The sequence below is a fragment of the Tursiops truncatus genome, chromosome 20 (genome assembly GCF_011762595.2).
Source record: "Tursiops truncatus isolate mTurTru1 chromosome 20, mTurTru1.mat.Y, whole genome shotgun sequence".
Lineage (NCBI taxonomy): Eukaryota > Metazoa > Chordata > Mammalia > Artiodactyla > Delphinidae > Tursiops > Tursiops truncatus.
In genome coordinates this window covers 47,347,645-47,359,976 of record NC_047053.1, presented here as the reverse complement: position 1 = coordinate 47,359,976, position 12,332 = coordinate 47,347,645, and the positions used below count along the sequence as shown (strand labels likewise).

The 12,332-nt window shown below is 42.7% G+C and overlaps 1 protein-coding gene across 4 annotated transcripts in view; it reads left to right on the top strand.

Moving 5' to 3' along the window:
• Positions 1 to 12,332, top strand: part of RPTOR (regulatory associated protein of MTOR complex 1) — a 347,367-nt gene that overhangs the window by 154,200 nt on the left and 180,835 nt on the right. For all 4 annotated transcript variants that reach the window (XM_073798118.1, XM_033847372.2, XM_033847375.2 and 1 more), the window contains exon 4: positions 4,559 to 4,717. In XM_073798118.1, coding sequence (XP_073654219.1) covers positions 4,559 to 4,717 — 159 coding nt within the window. The remainder of the gene's footprint in view (positions 1 to 4,558; positions 4,718 to 12,332) is intronic.

Below are 12,332 nucleotides of genomic sequence, written 5' to 3'. Positions count from 1 at the left end.
GTAAATAAAAATGCTTTCATTTCTTTTGTGCTCACAGGGAAAATAAGTAACAAATTCAGAACTCCTTTTGGCATGCATTAAAATTATTTTGCGATTCAGCCTTTCCCTCTTTGCTGTTTTGCTGCTCCCTCTATGAGCCACCTGGAAGCCTTCCTGGGAGTAGGGAAAATACACGTCCGATATTTCCTAGCATCTCCCTCCACTCCAGCACAGCCCAGTGAGACTTGGTAATGCTTACACTCACACTTCCCTTCAGCCCTTGGGCCTTGTCATTGAAGCTCCTGGTGATAAAATGTTCTTCTGAATTCTTCTGGTTATTTCTACCTACCCAGCCAGGATGTCTTTTAAAAAAACACATGTATCAAAAAAGCATAGGTATTTATTTTAATTTACATAAAGGCCCAGGTCAACGTGTCTACCAAGGTGGGATGTGATTTGCTGCCTAGTTTGGCCATTCCAGCAGCTCTGATTCACAGAAAAATCTAAATTCTAGATTTATGCAGGTCATGTCACAGTGGCTGAGGGATTTGGGCTGAAATAGTAGTTTACCTGGGTCCTATGCTCCGGCAGGTGTTTTTGGGCCGGGGACTCTCTGACTTTTCTCATTGTGCTGATGTGGATGTGGTTCTGGAACACATGTCCAAAGTCATGACATCTTAGTAAAAGGTTTCCGTCTTTGCCCCCAGAACTAGATTTTCATTTATCAACTACTCTCATCTAGTTTTATGGGATTAGCCAAAATTTAGTTGTGTAGAGCATTAAGGCTCAGTGCCCTGTTTCTGTCCAACCCAGAGCACAAATAAGTAGTTTATTGGTGATGAGTCAGGAATGTTTTCCTGCATCCTTTTTTTTTTGGTGGGGGGTCACAGGATCTTAATTCCCCGACCAGGGATCAAACCTGGCCCCTGGCAGTGGAAACTCGGAGTCCTAACCACTGGACTGCCAGGAAATTCCCTCCTCTATCCTTTTCTTAACTGTTTAATATGCAGAATTCCATATAGCAAAGTAGAAGAATTATTGAACATCTAAGTACCAACCTCCTAGACACAACAGTTTTTACATATACACTTTCTAATTTTGTGCTGAAATTCACTTGTGTCACTTCAGTGTCAGATAGGATTCATCATTTTGGTTTGTTTCATTACAGATTATTGTAATCAGTGTCAGTAAAAGTTTGATAGTCACTCAGCAACTGTTTGCTAATAACTGAGCGTGTTGTGAGGCCATGGGAAGAATATAAAAACAGAGCTGGGTACTGAAAGGCACACATGAAACTATAATCTGCGTCTGCCCTCATGGGGTTTACAGTGTCCATGGAGCTTAGACAGCTTCACAGGAACACATGACAAAGAGTATAAGTTAGTTTAGAGACAGAAAAGATTATTCCTGCCAAAGGGGACCAAGAAGGAATCCTGCACAAGAGCTAGATGTTGAACTGGTGCTCCCAGAACATGTGGTTTAGGTGAGCCAACACAGGCTGAGATGCCCACCTGGCCGGAGGGAGCAGGTGCCACGGCTGCCTCCCCAGGCCGGGCACAGGCTCCATGCCCCTGAGTGCCCCATGTCCTCAGCCCCCACATCCACACAGACCCCGTCTCTCTTGGGGCCAGCCCTGCTCTGGTAGCATGGGTAATGCGCAGCCCCTCTGTCAGTGTCGAATTAATGCACATTGCCTCAATGAGAATGAATTTGAAAACATCACATTATGTGTTGGCTTTCTCTAGTCTCCTTTGTGACACAGTTTTATTTTACAAATAGCATTCTGGACCTCATGGAAGAAACACAGGGAGAGACCACTTTGCTGGACCCTAACCTGCCACCTCAGGGCAGGGTCCTAAAATTGTCCTGCAGTGGAATAGTGTTGCTATCCTTGTATCAGTTTACTTACAGTTGGAAAAAATTGGGGGAATCTGGAAGAACTTTGTTCTGAGTTTCATCATCCTGAAGCTTCTGTGTTTGTGCCCCCAACGCTCTCAGAACACACGATGCAGTATTTCACCAGGATTTTCTACTGTCAGAAATTGCATTATTAGCACGTATTTAATTAGGTGAAACCAAATGTCATATCTCAAACATGGAGGAACTAATGCTCTGCGAGGTGAGCCACATTTTCCTGTAGTTTCCTCCCGTGTAGCTCTTCATTTTCCTCTGAAAGGTCAGGACGCCTCTCTTTTTTTTTTTTTTTTTTTTTGTGGTACGCAAGCCTCTCACTGTTCTGGCCTCTCGCATTGCGGAGCACAGGCTCCGGACACGCAGGCTCAGCGGCCATGGCTCACGGGCCCAGCCGCTCCACGGCATGTGGGATCTTCCCAGACCAGGGCACGAACCCGTGTCCCCTGCATCGGCAGGCGGACTCTCAACCACTGTGCCCCTAGGGAAGCCTCAGGACGCCTCTCTTAAACATAGGCCGCAGGTCATCCTCAGGCCTATGTGTCTGCTTTCCATCTCTGCTCCCTCCACCTCCCTGCTCTTCTTTTGAAACAACTTCAGCGGATGCTTCCTGAGCAGCACCCATCACTGTGTGCTGAGCCCTGCGCCAGGTGGCAGGCCCACAGCGGGAGCCGTGATGCTTCAAACATAGTTTCCTCGCCGTTCATGTTTCTTGTTCTCACCACTGTTTTCTTCAAGTGATATCATGGCACTGGGTTGGGTTTTTTTGGTTTTAAATTTAACATTTTAAACAAAGTTTGAGAACTTTATCAAAATAACAAACATACACATTATGTTTTGAAAGTCAGAACATAATCCCTACCTAGAGGTAAACCCTTTTAGCTGTGTTTTTTGGGCAGATATGCCCATATTTTAGAACAATATGTGTATGCTGCTTTTTACTGATTTATCAACTTGGGGTGTTTTTATTGACTTCCTGGTTTGGCTTTAGTGGTTTTATACACATCACTTCCACGCGACCATCTAGTACGGTTATAAATTTACACTTTCAGTTCTTTTTTATTGGGAATTTACCATTGAAAGTTCTTTGAAAGCAAACAAAAGGAAATGAATATAAAGTGGAGAGACTCTTCTGATGACCACGTGTACCCCTCACCCAGCCTCAGCGTCCTCACCACACTCTTGAAGTTTGCACAGTTTCTAATGAAATAAAATCAGTGTTCGTAACATTATGACTGTGTGAACACTGTTCTCCAAAAAGCCAGGAAATGTGTTTGGACCTAATTCTGGACTCTGTAGTAGCTCCCTGGCCTGCTGGTCTCTCTGGGCCTCGACCCTCACCTTTTACTTAGAGAGGCCCAGAGGAGGTTGGAGTGTCGGGGGGCAGGACCCCTCATAGCTCTCCTTTCAGTGTTTTCCTGGCTGTTCTGGCATATTTATTTTCCACGTGAACTTCAGTAGCAGCTTGTCAAGCTCCGCAAAATAGCTGCTTGTTATATTTATTGGGAACGTGTGAACTCTTAACCTGGGGAGAACTGATGTCTTAAGAATGTGGGTGCATCCTACCCAGGCAGGGAGCATCTCCCATTTGTTCAAGCCTCCTTCTGTTTTCCAGGAGAGTTTTACAAAGTTTCCTTGTCAGGGTTTTGTATATTTCTTGTTAAGTTCAATCTTCTTTGTTGCTTTAGAAGTGGGGGTTCCTTATGATTTTAAACATCTGTCGTTTATGTATATATATGTAAAGGCTGTTGATTTCTGTGTGTTTACTTTAGGTCCTGCTAATTCAGTGAATCCTTTATGTTCATCAGCAAGGGTCCAGGCAGGAGTAGTGGGAGGGGGTAAGCAGGGCGAATATGACTAAGCAAGAGAGGGGCAGTTTGCTTCCTTACTTTGTTGTGTTTTTGAAACTATTCTCCCTTGCTACCATACATATTATAGCTTCCTGTGTTTAAGCAAATTCTCTTCCATGTTCCAGACAATTTTTCCAAACAGATTCAATGCTTCTAAGAAATACTTTTGATATCACAGGGATGCTACCTTTTACTAGTGTTACCATGTGGCAGGCATTACTTATTAATCTCATGAGATCTTCACAGTAGTTCTCAATAAATATTTGTTGAGTAAATGAATGTTTACAACCACCCTGTGAAGTAGTCATCATCCCAGTTTATAGATAGAGAAATTTGAGGTCACTTGTGCAGGGTCCATTAAATGCAGACTTGGAGTAAAGGATGGAGTTGTTTTGTTTTGTTTTTTTAATTTATTAATTTATTTTTGGCTGCGTTGGGTCTTCGTTGCTGTGCACAGGCTTTCTCTAGTTGCAGTGAGCAGGGCTAGTCTTCATTGCGGTATGCGGGCTTCTCACTGCGGTGGCTTCTCTTGGTGTGGAATACGGGCTCTAGGCATGTGGGCTTCAGTAGTTGTGGCACGTGGGCTCAGTAGTTGTGGCTCATGGGCTCTAGAGCACAGGCTCAGCAGTTGTGGCACATGGGCTTAGTTGCTCCGCAGCATGTGGGATCTTCCCAGACCAGGGCTCGAACCTCTGTCCCCTGCATTGGCAGGCGGATTCCTAACCACTGTGCCATCAGGGAAGCCCCAGGATGGAGTTTTAATTCTAGGTATTCCCATGAACCCATGATAAGTTTCTTAATTTTTTCTCCTGCAACAGGCGCGGTACAAGCAGAGCCTTGATCCAACTGTGGATGAAGTGAAGAAGCTTTGCACGTCTTTACGTCGAAATGCCAAGGAGGAGCGGGTCCTCTTCCACTACAATGGGCATGGGGTGCCCAGGCCCACTGTGAACGGCGAGATTTGGGTCTTCAACAAGGTGGGCATGCCATAAAAGGTTCCTGTGAACTGAATTTGTTTCTCTTTTTACAAGAAAATCTGTAAGTTTTGCTGGTTGGCCACAGGTCCTATTCCCCTGTAGCTTCTGTGGAACCATTGATGGCTAATCCGTTTCCACAAACCCAAATGCAGGAAGACTGAATAGGGACTTGGGCCAGTTATCTGGTGGAAGTTTGGGGATTCTTTCTTTCTTTCTTTATTTGGCCTTGCATGTGGGATCTTAGTTCCCTGACCAGGGATTGAACCTGTGCCCCCTGCAGTAGAAGCGCAGAGTCTTAACCACTGGACTGCCAGGGAAGTCCTGGGGATCTTTTGTATTTCAGTGATAAAAGTTGAAAAATAGTCAGGCACAGGGAGTTGTTTCTTTTGCGAAACATGTTAATGAAGTGGCTATCTAGGGAAGTCATGAGGTCTGGGGATCTTCCTTTGAGAATCACTCATGTTCCTAGAAGATAAAATGGTATAAGTATTCCAAAGAGCTAATACGAAGCAAGTCTGCAGACAGGGCTTCAGCTCTGCTCTCTCCAAGGTCAGTGTAGCCAGCCTCCTACAGTCCCTTAATCAAAAGACTGTAGATGAGGGACTTCCCTGGTGGTCCAGTGGCTAAGACTCCATGCGCCCAATGCAGGGGCCCCAGATTCAATCCCTGGTCAGGGAACTATCCCAGGTGCCGCAACTAAGAGTTCGCATGCCGCAACTAAGGATCCCACATGCAGCAATGAAGATCCCTTGTGCTGCAGCTAAGACCTGGCAGAGCCAAATAAATAAATTAAAAAAAAATTTTTTTTTAAAAAAGGGAATTCCCTGGTGGTCCAGTGGTTGGGACTCCATGCTCCCAGTGCAGGGGGCCCAGGTTCATCCCTAGTCAGGGAACTAGATCCCACGTGCTGCGACTAAGAGCCCACATGCCACAACTGAAAGATCCCACACGTAGCAACGAAGATCCTACGTGCCACAACTAAGACCCTGCTCAGCCAAAAAAAAAAAAAAAAAATATATATATATATATATATATATATATATTTTAAAGACTGTAAATGAAAGTGAGGGGTAAACGACACCCCTTCCCACCATCCTGGGTCCTGTGCTGCAGGCTCTTATCACATCCTCTGAGAGGTGGTGCCTGTAGGTGTGAGCATTCAGCCCACCTGGCAGCTCCTTACACACTGGAACACATGAACCAGGACAGGAGCTCATCACACCTGAGTTCTGACTTCAGCCTCACCACTTGTTAGCCCCAGGACATGGACAAATGAGAAGACTTCCTAGATCTCTGTTCCTTATTGTGGAAGCTCCTTCATAGTGAAGGATTAAAGTAACCAACACACCACTCACATAGTGAACTCTCAGGGGACGTCCACTCTTCCACAGGTGGCCAACAGGTAGGCAGACGGGACAGTCAGGGACCTAGAGGAGACAGAGTGGAGAAGAGGCCTGGACCCAGCTCCTCCCTCAGGATAGTGCCCTCTCTGCCTTGTATGTACCTAGATACCAACTTGATTTTAATCATTTTTATTATTATATAGATTCAAAACTGTAGTTATAAAAGAAGTAGAATGAAAAGAAATATGATGTCATGAACCACCAGCTGTCCACCAGCCAGTTCAGAAAATGAGCCTACAGGGTCCCTGCATGCCCTCCTCACTCTCACCCCTACCCCACCCTCCCAGGTGACTGGCCCCTGAGTGCTGAGTTGATCGGTACCATGCTTTTTATAGCTTCCCCATCGTTGGGGGCTCTCCAGACACACGGGGGTTGGGTGTTTTCTAGTTGACGGGATTGGGGTCATTCCTGCTCAGTTATGTGCTGAGGGTCATCCCCCGACTGCTGTGGCTGTGCTTCCTCCCTCAGCCCCGCTGATGGCCCTCCCAGTGCCTCCTGTGTACACAGACATTGGGTCGGTCCTGTCTTTGTACAGTTCTAAACTGCCTGCGTGTTTCCATTACTCATGTCTTCCCAACACTGGGGGGGGGGGGGGGGGGTGGAACACTGCGTGGTGGTGCAATCCAGTCACCCCAATAACTGTGAGACTGGTGCCCTCTGGTTTCTGGGTCAGCCACATAGGCTTCCCCTCTTGCAGTGCTGTTTCCTGTTTTTCACTTGGGTTGTGTCTTTTTCTTATTTCTTATTGAAGGAATTCTTTATATTCTAGACAGTAACACTTTACCATTTTTGTTAATTGCAAATGTCCCTGAGTTTATGGCTTGGTTTTTTGGTTTGTCTGTTTGCTTCTGTTCTCTTGTGTTGTCCCTTAGTAGACAGGAGTTCTTTATTTTTTTATTTATTATTATTTTTTTTGCGGTACGCGGGCCTCTCACTGCTGTGGCCTCTCCCGTTGCGGAGCACAGGCTCCGGACGCACAGGCCCAGCGGCCATGGCCCATGGGCCCAGCCGCTCTGCGGCACGCATTATCCCCCCGGACCAGGGCACGAACCCAGGTCCCCTGCATCGGCAGGCGGACTCTCAACCACTGTGCCACCAGGGAAGCCCAGGAGTTCTTTATTTTGAAGTGGTCACTGTTCAGTCTTCCCTTAGGATGTGGGCATTTAGTATCTTCTTTAAGAAGACTTTCCTTATGCCAAGGTTACAGAAGTATTCCACTATGTGTTCTTTCAAAAGTGTATTTTTGTCTATTAATTTGGGTCTTTAATCTACCTGGAACTGATTTTTACACATACTGTTAGGTAGGGGTTCAAATTCTTTTTTCTTTTTTTCTTTTTTTCAAATGGATACCATTATCATTTAATGCCAGCTTTGGACTCGTCAAGTTTCCTTAGTGAGTGTGTATGTTTCTGAGCTCTCTGTTCTGTTCCATGGGTCTCCCTCTGTGCCCGTAAACTTTTTTTTTTCTTAATAAATTTATTATTTTTTTAAATTTTTGGCTGTGTTGTGTCTTCGTTGCTGCACGAGGGCTTTCTCTAGTTGCAGTGAGCAGTGGCTTCTCTTGTTGTGGAGCACGGGCTCCAGGCATGCGGGCTCAGTAGTTGTATGTACCTAGATACCAACTTGATTTTAATCATTTTTATTATTATATAGATTCAAAACTGTAGTTATAAAAGAAGTAGAATTAAAAGAAATATGATGTCGGGCTTCCCTGGTGGCACAGTGGTTGAGAATCTGCCTGCTAATGCAGGGGACACGGGTTCGAGCCCTGGTCTGGGAGGATCCCACATGCCGCAGAGCAACTAGGCCCGTGAGCCACAACTACTGAGCCTGCACGTCTGGAGCCTGTGCTCTGCAACAAGAGAGACCGCGATAGTGAGAGGCCCGCGCACCGCGATGAAGTGTGGCCCCCGCTTGCCACAACTAGAGAAAGCCCTCGCACAGAAACGAAGACCCAACACAGCAAAAATAAATTAATTAATTAATAAACTCCTACTCCCAACATCTTCTTTAAAAAAAAAAAAAGAAATATGATGTCATGAACCACCAGCCGTCTCAGTAGTGGACAAGGGCTCAAACCCGTGTCCCCTGCGTTGGCAGGCAGATTCCTAATCACTGCACTACCAGGGAAGCCCCCGTAAACTATTTTAATGAGTATAGGTTTTCAATGATTCTTGACATTTGGGAAGGCAAGTTTCCCTCCTTTGTTCTTTTTGGTCCTTTGATCTTCCATGAAAATATTAAATCAACTTGCCAATCAGTGGATTAATGGGGGGAGACTCAACATCTTTATATTGTTGAGTTTCCAAACTATGCTCTTTTAAGCATTTATCAGTAGTATTTTATAATTTCATAAAGGTTTATATATATATTTTGGGGGGGGGCTGTGTTGGGTCTTCGTTGCCGTGCGCAGACTTTCTCTAGTTGCGGCAAGCGGGGGCTACTCTTCATTGCAGTGCGCAGGCTTCTCACTGCGGTGGCTTCTCTTGTTGCGGAGCACAGGTTCTAGGCTTGCGGGCTTCAGTAGTTGTGGCACGTGGGCTCTAGAGCGCAGGCTCAGTAGTTGTGGCCCACGGGCTTAGTTGCTCCACGGCATGTGGGATCTTCCCAGACCAGGGCTCGAACCCGTGTCCCCTGCATTGGCAGGCAGATTCTTAACCACTGCACCAACAGGGAAGCCCGATACTTTATATTTTTTGATGTTGTTAAAAACGTTTGCTATAAAAAATATATTTTGCAAGTTTTTATCAGGGTATATGGCAAGGCAGTTGATTTTTGTACATTTATTTTATGTCTACTAATTTTGCTATTCTCTCATTGATTCTAATGATTTGTACATATTTTAAAACTTTCTTAACAGACTACCACGTGGTGTGCAAATCGTGGCAGTTTTATTTCTTTCCTTCCCGTCTTGTGTTTACTGTTCATATCTTACTGTGCCTCCAACGCCTCACAGAGCGTGGAGTGGTGACTGCATGTCCTTATCTCACCCCTCATTTCGAAGGGGGTGCCTCCTGTGCGTCAGTGTATGATGTTTGCTATAGATATTTGTAAAAAGAATAAAAAATAAGAAAACCTCTTATCGGATTAAAAAAGTGCCCTTCTATTCCTAGTTTATTTTTTCAAATCATGAATAGATGTTGCTTTTCCCCAAGCCATTATGTGTGTGTGTGTTAGATGATGGTATGATTTTTCTTCTTTAAACTGGAAATGCATTGAAAGGTATATGATTTTCTAATATTAAATATACCTTTCCTTTGTGGGATAACCTAGTGTGCCTTTATCAATTATGTGTTTCATACAGGGGTTAATTCTGTTGTTGGTATTGTGTTTAGTATTTTTACATCGGTGTTCATGAGTGAGACTGGCTTGGAATATTTCTTTCTCTTGTTGTCTTTGGATAATCAGTGTAACTGTGGCCTCAGAAAATAAGTTGAGGGAGTGCTCCACTTAGATACACAGGGATTGTTTTTGTGAGATTTGAAGTACATGTTGTCTGAATATTGGGTGAAGCTTACAAATCAAGCTGTCGGGCTGGTATTTTGTATGTGGAGAGATCTTTGACTACCTATTTAGTTTCCTTCATTGCTAAAGGGCTATCCAGATGTTCTGTTTCTTCTTGAGACAGCTTTGCTAACTTACTTTTGTAGGAATTTGTCCATTTCAGCTAAATTTTCAAATTTGTTGGCAAAACGTGACTCATATTTCCTTATTAATTTATCAGAGTCTGGGTTAGTGATGTTTCTTCATTCATTTTTGATATTGTTACTGGATACCTTCTTTCTCTTTTCTTGTTGATCACTCTTACCAGAGGTTTCTGTATATTTCATTAGTCTTTTCAAAGAATCAACATTTAACTTTCCCTCCTCCAGAAGGATTGAAAGAACAATAGAATGAATACTTTTATACTTTTCATCTATATTCACCAGTTAACACTTTGCCACATTTGCTTTATACCTCTGTATAGATAAATATTTTTTGCCTTAGCCATTTGAAAGTTACAGATATCATGACACTAAAAACAAGGACACTTTAGTACATAACTATAATACCCTTAAATTGCTCAAGAAATTTAACATCAACTCTATAATATTGTTTAATATGAAGTCCATAATCAAAATTTCCCACTGCCTCAAAAATGTGTGTTAGTAAGCATTTTATGTTTGTTGATTTGGTTTTGCATTCAGGATCCAGCCCAGGTTCGTGCATTGCATTGAACTGTTAGTCATCTTTCTCAGTCTCCTCGGATATATAGAAAAAGAGATTGCTCTTTGCCTATTTTTCTTTATTGACTTTTTTTTTTAGTGAGGTTATTTTATTGTCTTCTTGTAGTAAGTTATCATAGTTACATGCCAGTCTTTTTTAAAAAAAATAGGCATTATTTTTTTTTTATAGCAGTTTTAGTTTTTAGGAAAATTAAAAAGTACAGAATTTCCACATAACAGTCGTCCCTTGGTCTCCACAAGGGAATGGTTCCGGGACCCACTGCAGTTACCAAAATCTGTGGATGCTCAAGTCACTTAGTTGGCCCATCTTATTCACAGTTCCAAATCCCCAGATCAAACCCACTGAGGATCATGTAGTCCTGTATGTATTTAGTGGGAAAAAAATCTGCTTATAAGTAGAGCTGTGTAGTTCAAACGCGTGTTGTTCAAGGGTCAGTTGTATTCTCACTCCCTACTTGGCCTACATCTTGCCTCGGTGTGGTATATTTGTTACAATTGATGATCCAGTATTGATACATTATTACTAACTAGAGTCCATAGTTTATACTAGGGTTTATTCTTCATTTTGTACAGTTCTGTGGGTTTTGCCAAATACATAATGTCATGTATACACCATTATAGTATACTGGATAGTTTCACTACCCTAAAAATCCTGTGTTCCACCTATATCTCCCTCTCTGCCTGTCCTCCCCAACCCTTGGCAACCACTGATATTTTCACTGTCTGTATAGTTTTACCTTTCCCATAGTGTCATATAGTTAGAATCATATAGTATATAGTGTTTTAAAACTGGCTTTTTTTCAATTAGGCTTATGCATTCAAGGTTTCTTCATGTCTAGATAGCTCATTTTCTTTTTACCGCTGAAAAACATTCCACTAGTGAAGGACATCTTGGTTGCTTCCAGTTTTTGGCAATTGTGAATAATGCTGTTCTAAACTTTTGTGCAGATTTTTGTATAGACATGATTTCTTCTCATTTGGGTAAGTACCTAAGAGAGCCATTGCTAGACCAGCTGGTATGTTTAGCTTTCTAAGAAATTGCCAAACTCTGTTCCAAAGTGGCTCTGTCGGTTGCATTCCCACCAGCAACGAATGGGAGTTCTTGTTGCTCCACATCTTCCTCAGCATTTGTTGTTGCTGGTGTTTTGGATTTTAGCCATTCTAATTAGGTGCATAGTGGTATCGCATTTTAATTTGCAATTCCTTAATGACATACGATGTTGAGCATCTTTTCATATGCTTATTTGCCATCTATATATTTTCTTTGGTGGGGTTTCCATATCTTTTGCCCACTTTTAAATAGGGTTATTTGTTTTCTTACTCAGTTTTAAGAGTTCTTTTAATATTCGGGTACAAGTCCTTTATCAGAAATTCGTTTTTAAAATATTTCCTCCCATTCTGTTACTTGTGTTTCCATTCTCTGAAGAGTGGGCACTGACTTTTTGGAGAGTCCAGACCAGTTATCCTCTAAAATGTTCCCCATTCTTTGTTTTTTTCATGAGTTTGTATCAGACTGGATAAAAAGCAAAATCAAACTTTGTGCTGTCAGCAAGAGATGCACTTTAAATACAAAGACACATAAAAGTTAAATGTAAAAAGGTATATCATGAAATACTAGTTGAAAGAGAGCTGGAGTGGACATATTACTAATTAGAAAATAGACTTCAAGACAAGGAGTTTTGTCACAGATGAAGAGAGACATTTCACAATGACAGACAAGTCAGGTCATCAGGAAGACATAACTACCCTGAATATGTAGACGGCTAATAGGAGAGTTAAAGATACATAAAGCAAGATTACGAGGGCCAATGAGAGAAAGAAACACATCCATAATCCTAGTTGGATATTTGAGTAACCATCTGGCAGTTATTGATAGGTTAAAACTGGTGTTAAAATTGAAGATAAAATTGATAATTAAAAACTTTCTCACAAGGAAAACTCCAGTCATGGTATATTATATTTTTCTAATTAAAAAAAAATCAGTTA